Source organism: Lottia gigantea (assembly GCF_000327385.1).
Source record: "Lottia gigantea unplaced genomic scaffold LOTGIsca_104, whole genome shotgun sequence".
Lineage (NCBI taxonomy): Eukaryota > Metazoa > Mollusca > Gastropoda > Lottiidae > Lottia > Lottia gigantea.
Genome location: NW_008706849.1, coordinates 577,234 through 585,200, shown reverse-complemented (window position 1 = coordinate 585,200; position 7,967 = coordinate 577,234). Strand labels below are relative to the sequence as shown.

Below are 7,967 nucleotides of genomic sequence, written 5' to 3'. Positions count from 1 at the left end.
TCGGCATTTTCGGATTGATTTGGGTCTTTAATAGTCTTAAGAAGTACTAAAACCCTCCAAAATCGCATAATCCCTTCAAATATACCTCAAACTAGAAATTTCACTGTCTATTTCTATATATGTGTTTACTATATATGGCATAGTCTCACTAAAATTAGAGTCAAATTCTTAACTTTCAAAAGTGAATAATTATGGATACACATGGATTTGAACACTATTACTGATTATGTAAGCTAAAAAAAATCCTGTTTCTGAAACTAAAGTATGATTGGTTGAACAGATATTGAAGGTGCTCCTTTAAACTTATATGATGTCACTATTGCAAAAGTAACAATATTAAACACCTATCACAATATCCTGAATACAATATATTATGTACAATATATATTTCTTACATAAAACCTATAATTAAAACTGAACTATGAACAGGATATAAAATTGTTTAGGTCATAAAAAGAAAGAAAACAAATTCAGATCCTGTTTTTTGGTCCCCCAACAAATAGTGATTACAAATCTAATACATCAATCATTGATAACAAAAACTTCCTTATAAAAAGTTGTGTGAACAAAGGCATTTCACAACTGTTCATATAAACAAATGTTCACATTAACTTATATAAATTATTATTATTGAAAATTAATCCTCCATTAAGCTGCTATCAATCTTAAAACAATCAACAAAAAGTTCAACTTTTGTTCAAATTTGAGAAATAGTATCAGATTTTATAATTAAACTTAAGATTTCAAAATTGTGTTGTACAAACCAAGGTAGATCATTTATCGAGGTTGATTTGGATCTACCATATTTGTAAATAGTACTAGATGTGTATTAAAATTGCATAATCCCCTCCTCAAACTAGAAATTTCACTTTCTATTTCTATAAGCTTACCGGTATATGTATTTTCTATGCGGAGTCTCAAGAACATTTTAACATTCAAACTTGAATAATTCTGGACACATATGGAATTGAAGGCCCAAATTTCAACAGTTGGCTGTGAACACTATTTCTGAGTATCCCATTTCTGAGACTAAGGTACAATGGCAAACATGTCTCTTTAAATTTCATTAGCTAGGGTTAAAGTCAAAACTTGTCAAAATTTTGTAACTTATCAATTGCAATTTTGGAAATTTAACACAAACACATTTGACACAAATATATTTTGAAAAACATTGGCAATAAAAAACTTATGTTTGGCAAGAGAAAATGTAAAGGTATAAATTGTTTTATTGACGGAGGAATGTTTTGTTTAAGCCATTGTCGTTTATTATATTGAAATAGTTCAACCTTGGCTGACTGTTCAGTCAGAGAATGTGAACATTTAAATAAGATACATACCAATGAAGGCAATAAAACAAGGTTAATGTAGTCACCTATATACTATTCAAGGTGACCCTGTAAGTTTACTTAAGATAAGAAACAGTAGATGTTCACTGTTCATAGTCAAATCTTAATTTCATATTGCTTGATTTATAATCTTAGAAATGACTCAGCCATTTTAAATGTGAACACTTGAGATAAAGGATATAGGCTATTCATAAACCTATTCAATACTAAACACATACAAGAGTAGATATTTTTGAGTCAATTGTAAATCTTTTGTTCTACATTTGACTACATCTGAAAATGATACGTGTTTCAACTTTTATTTTTTTGTCTATAATTTGATAATACCTTGCATTGATCAATACAGAAAAGGCCAAGAATAGGTTCTCTTCAAAGAAGCTATAAAACCCAAAGTAAGTCAGAGTTTCACCCAAAACATTTTCCTACAAGAAGTAGGCCTACAGATTCCAGCTGATGCTTTTCAATATATCTTACACATTATAAGGACTGTACAAATATCACATAATTCCTTCAAATATACCTCAAACTAGAAATTTCACTTTTTATTTATTTCGTTCACAAGCTTATCTTCTCTCTGAAAATTGGGATATATCCTAAAACTTGAAGACATCTTTCGTCGCAGCTGTGCAAAGGCGAAGTGGGATTCAATGATTGAGTCAACTGGAAAATCTTGGAAAAAACGACCGACACACACATAATTACACCCGGCTAAGAATGTTCAAATTCCGAACGGTGAGCTGCGAATGCTATAACCGATTAGCTAAGCTGAATAATTCCTGTTTTTGAATCCACAGTAGGATTGATCCCCCCCCCCCCCCCAAAATATAACGAACCAGGGACTTTAGGCATAATTCTGTATAAATAAGTATGAAAATATCTGATGATATTCTTTACCACTAGTTCTGATGTATTAAAGGGAAGTAATTCATTTAAATATATTTCTTTCTTTCCTCAATCATAACACAGACATAGGCCTATAAGCTATCATTGTTTCAATGTTTTAATGATTAGGGTGAAATATTATCATAATATTCATATAAAGCCAGATGATTAGGGGAGGACTGGGGTAGGGCCAGGTTGGCCCACAAAGGAAGAAACTTGAGTGAGATTGAGAAATATTACATGACAGATGACTTATTTTTTACATGATTATTATGATGATATAAAGGCCTCAGTGGTATAAAAAAGATAAAAAAAAAATAATCAGATAGTCTACTTACACATATGAAGTAATCAAAACTGTTTATATTTCTTCATGATCTAATTTCCTCATTTCGTCTAATATAATAATTATATTGACATTACTGAGATAGGTTTTATTTTGAGATTGAGGCCAAACACAAGCTGGCAAACATTGCACTAGCGAACAACTTCAAAATGACCTGGTGACATTATATTTCATAGAATATAAAATATCATCAATATCTGTGTCTCGAAGCTGAAAACAATTATCTCCAAATACAAATTTATATTTTTTATGAGAATTATCACAAAAATAGTGGTATGATGATAGTTGGTCGAGATCTGTTTTGCTTTCACACGCCTGATATGACCAGAGATTTCGGACAATGTCAGTTTCTCTGTCTTCGATTTTAACCATTGCTCAAATAGACAACATCGAAAACAGAATATTATGCTACCGTACATATTTCAATTGTAATGAAAGGAAACGAAACGTTAAACCTGGGTATTATGTTTCTTTATGATCTTTTCTGTTGGTTTTAAAATGTTTTCTTAAATGCGGCGATTCTTTATACATTTGACAATATATATTTAAATCGATATATCAATATAACTTTACAATAAAAAATTACTTCGTTTTCTTGGTTTTGAAACCTCAAGATTCAAATTTGTACAAGTACTATTAACGGTAGTCTGTTGACGATCGGAGTACTACATGTACCTTCTTAATTTCAGACGTGGCAAAACGAAAGTAAACTTCCGTCTCCTGCAATAAGCAGAATGGTTGGCGAAATTTTACACAGATTATTATGGTTTGTACCACAGATCTGTTATTTATTTAAATATAATTTGTTGGTCTTTGTTCACAGACCTAGTTTATCCGTAATATTGGCAGTTCAGGCCAGTTCAGCTTTCCGAATTGATTTATAATCTTAGTCCGAACTATTCTGATAATTACCTTATTATTCTGAAAATGACCATGGTAATTAATTAACCAAGTTCAAGAAACATATCTATATCATAGACTATGTCTGAGTGCTATGTACCAAGCATAGATCTATTTGCCATCAGAGAGCAGACTTCCACCAAGTTGAATTGCATATAATATGACAAAAACAACACAGAAAGCAAGCAGCATATTACTAATAAGCTCAGTTTTTGTTATATTCTTGTCTATGCACTCAGATAGATGCAAATGGCAGAATCTAAATGGAAATTGTATCCCATGATATCTTGAGGGCTGGGCCGGAAATTGATATGCAATAATAACTGTTTGACAAAGTTCTATATTGATTTGCATGATTTCACATTTTGGCTGTGCTTGATATCACATGTAATGAGATACCATTATAGTGTGTGCTTAATTTAGTATTATTGGAACCCACAATTCAACAAATCACCCTGATGAAAATGTTGAAGTGGCAAAGCCTCACATAACAAAGGTAAGGTGGGGTGACAGGTCAGCCTATTTTCCTCCTTAAATTCTACATGTAGCATTGTTGATCTTTTATTCAGAGGAAAAATTGACACTGTAGCCCTACATTGTTCACTATGCTTGGTGATATTAGATAATTATTGGCAATTTTATTTTTCTTACTTTTTTCAGTCTGTTGATAAATATGGCATACTTATTGGTGATGTTTGGTGCACTGTTTGCATTGCTGTTTATTTTGCTGTGCTATCTGTTAAAACGATCTGCTGCTCAAGTAAAGAATCAACGTCTGCCTGGTTTACCACTGAATGATAATGAAGGGAGACAACTTGTGACAGTTGGATTTTTTCACCCTTATTGCAATGCTGGAGGTGGTGGTGAGAGAGTTTTATGGACAGCTATTAAAGCTCTTATGACTAAGTAGGTAGAACTCAATTTACAGTTTATTATATTTGATTATATTTAATTCCAAAAGTGCTGACTCTTATCTAGCATTGAATTGTTTTAATAAGCCAACTTGCAGGAGCCAATAAATCTTTAAAATCATGTTTTTTAGCTAATTTTATTCCCCCAGAAATTATACAGGAAATTACCACTCAATATTATGGTATCTGCATTATGCCAACTGATTTGTTCCAGAAATACTGGAGGGTAAGAAGAGGGGGTGTATTACACATGCTTGCGCACTATATTCACAATTATATGGTAGTTTGAGTAGAATGATTGGATACAAATTTTCTATATTTCAGACATGCCAATATAAGATGTATTGTGTATACAGGAGATATTGATGCTACACCAGAGGAGATTATTAATAAAGCTAGTCAAAGATTCAACATTAGACTACCAACTGGCATCCATTTTGTTTTTCTGAATAAGAGAGGATGGGTGGAAGCCAATAAATATCCATTCTTCACTTTATTAGGACAAAGTTTGGGCTCACTAGTGTTGGGTGGTGAGGCCCTTCTCTCATTCGTTCCTGATGTTTTTATCGACAGCATGGGCTATGCCTTTACTCTTCCTCTGTTTAGATATTTTGGAGAATGTCGTGTTGGTTGTTATGTTCATTATCCTACCATTAGTACGGACATGTTGGAAAAAGTCACTGAAAGGCGGGAATCTTACAACAATGCTTCCTTCATTTCCAAAAGTGTGGTGTTAAGTCAAGCTAAGCTATTATATTATAAATTATTTGCGTATTTATATGGAGTGGCTGGAAAACGTGCAGATGTGATTATGGTAAATTCAACATGGACACTAAACCATATTAATTCATTATGGAAAGCTGACTTCAAAACAAATATTGTCTATCCTCCATGTGATGTTACAGAATTTGTGACAATTCCAGCAGACGCGAAAAATACTTCACAGACTTTGAACATTATTTCAGTGGCTCAGTTCAGACCAGAAAAAGATCATCCTTTACAAATTAAATCGTTTAGTAGCTTTTTATTGTCGCTTCCTGAACAGGAGAAATTTAAATTTAGATTGATGCTTGTGGGTAGTTGTCGTAATGAAGGAGATTCCAACAGAGTTGAAGAATTAAAGACTTTATCAGATGAACTAGGAATAAAAGAAAATGTGGAATTTCATCTCAATGTCAGTTTTACAGAATTAAAAAGATTATTGTCTATTTCTACTGTTGGGTTACATACAATGTGGAATGAACATTTTGGAATAGGTATGTAATAAGTAAATTTTCAGTCTTAGAAAAGTCCGACTTTATTGGCTGTTTCAATGCAGAGTTTATTCGATCTCTGAGAGATTTTACGTAATACAAAATATTCTGAAAATCACACTTAATTTTGATCATAATACTTATTTTGTTTTAGAAAAAAAGGGTTCATTAATCCAAACTATATTTCTTTTCTTTCCTTTTCAGGTGTGGTAGAGTGCATGGCAGCAGGTACAATAATATTAGCACACAATTCAGGTGGACCTAAATTAGATATTGTAACAGAATATAACAGTCTGCCAACAGGATATTTAGCGAACAGTGAGGAAACATACTCAGCCAAAATGGCAGAAATATTTGAACTCGGTGACAAACAAAAATTAAATATTATTGAAAATGCAAGAGAATCAGTGAAAAGATTTTCTGATGCTAAATTTGAAGACAACTTTTTACACAATGTGGATTCTTTGTTAAAAGTGTATGATTAGAAACATTTGTGGGTAAACATAGTGTAGAAGAGGAACTTGTTACTGATTGAATTACTTACAGGCTTTACCGCTTAAACAAAAATTATTTGCATTATAATCTGAAATGGTAAAAATTAAAGTTGTGAGAAAATAAAGTAATTAAATGTTTTTTTATACACTCATATGGAAATGTAGATGTATATTGCCGTCGCCCCAGACTGTTGGTCCGCCAACATTTCAATAGGCAATGGAGACTACAGTTTTTATCGGATAGGTTTTTGAGTCATTGCCCTTGATATAGGAAAAATGCGTCAAATTCATTTGTGAACACAATAGAGACTACAGTTTATAATTGATTTTATTGAAACTTAGTGTGATCATTTATATTGATGAGATCTTAGTCATGTTTGAAAATGACGATTTTTCAATGAACTGTTTTTGATTTATTGCCCTTGACTTAAGGAAAAATGTGTCAAAATGTATTTGTGAACTTGATAGAGACTATAGTTTTCAATTGATTTTAATGAAACTTGGAATAATCATTTGTATTGATGAGATCGTGGTCAAATTCGGATGTGACAATTTTTTAATGAAGAGTTTTTTAGTTATTGCCCCTGACTTAGCAAAGACCAGTCAAAATCTTTTCATAAGCGCAATATAGACTACAGTTTTATGAAATTTGATGTGATTTGACACTAAACAATTTATGAAGGAGCTGCAGTAGCTCAGTGAGTTAGTTGCTTGATCGCTAACCTAAAGGTCCAGGGCTTCATCCAGGCATAGGTCGAGATAATACCTTCTAATTTTTCAACCCGGTTTCCCCCTGTCAGTGATGCAGCTGGAATTCGAAAAAAGAGCATACTGCTGTAAGGGCAAAAATTCTCATTGCACACTGCATGGCGTTGCCTGTCTCCATTAGCCCATATGATGCAGAAAAGTAGGACATAAAACTCCATTTCGCTTAGCAATTTTTGAGTTATTGCCCTTGACACTGACTCCAGTGGGTATATGTTACCTTACCTGGCAATTTCATTCACTCTCAGTGTTCATTAGGATACGAAAAAAGGTAGAATTGGATTGATTAATGAAATGAAAAAAGAGATAATGGGATAATGGAGATGAGCAATGCAATCCAGTGTACAATGAGGGAAATTTTGCCTAGATTGGTTATTAATAAGTAATGAAACACAGTTGAAGGTAATTGGATGATGAGCCATTTGCTGTCCTTTAAAGTTAAAGAAATATAATGGCTGTGGACCTTTAAATTAATGTACTAAGAATTTAGTCAGCTCAGTATTTATTATAAACAATGGGAACAAGTCTTGATTACCAATTTGATCTTAGATAAAAGATTAAAACCATGACCAAGGGATGAAAAGCGTTCACTCTATTGTCAGTCTTTTGTTTTAAAACTGTGGACATGGAGACTAAAAATATATTTTAACCCCAGCAAAGGTGTGAGTAGAATTCAGGGGTTATAGTCCAGTTGACAACAGCAGTGAAGAGCTTCATTCAGTCAGCAGTTATCCCAGGGTTCACTTCTTGTTGCTAGGATTCAGAAGAAACTTTTTGTTGCTGATTTCAACCCTATTTTGAAATTAACAAGAATAGGTAAGTACTCTCCTGTTTTTTCACGTTTCTTGTCTTTTTTTGGTTTAACATCATTGTAAGCTAGTGTACTATACATTGAGAATTATTTTTGGTGGCTTTCTTCTTCTGTTTGAAATGAATTTGACCTTATTTTATTTGACAATTTTGATTTGATACAAAGTGGTTATTATAAGGTTTTGAAAACAAGTCTATGGTTACTATTAGAGAGAGTCACTGTCAATCTATTGGGTCTTCTTTCAAACATGGCTGGCAAA

The 7,967-nt window shown here is 32.6% G+C and overlaps 1 protein-coding gene across 1 annotated transcript; it reads left to right on the top strand.

Annotated features, from left to right (window-relative positions):
* The first annotated feature begins 4,156 nt into the window (after nt 1-4,156).
* Nucleotides 4,157-6,254, top strand: LOTGIDRAFT_198678 (hypothetical protein). Its single transcript, XM_009046657.1, has 3 exons — nt 4,157-4,380; nt 4,710-5,641; nt 5,843-6,254. Exons 1-3 carry the CDS (start codon nt 4,166-4,168, stop codon nt 6,121-6,123), a joined length of 1,428 nt encoding a protein of 475 aa, XP_009044905.1. The 5' UTR covers nt 4,157-4,165; the 3' UTR covers nt 6,124-6,254.
* Nucleotides 6,255-7,967: the final 1,713 nt, after the last annotated feature.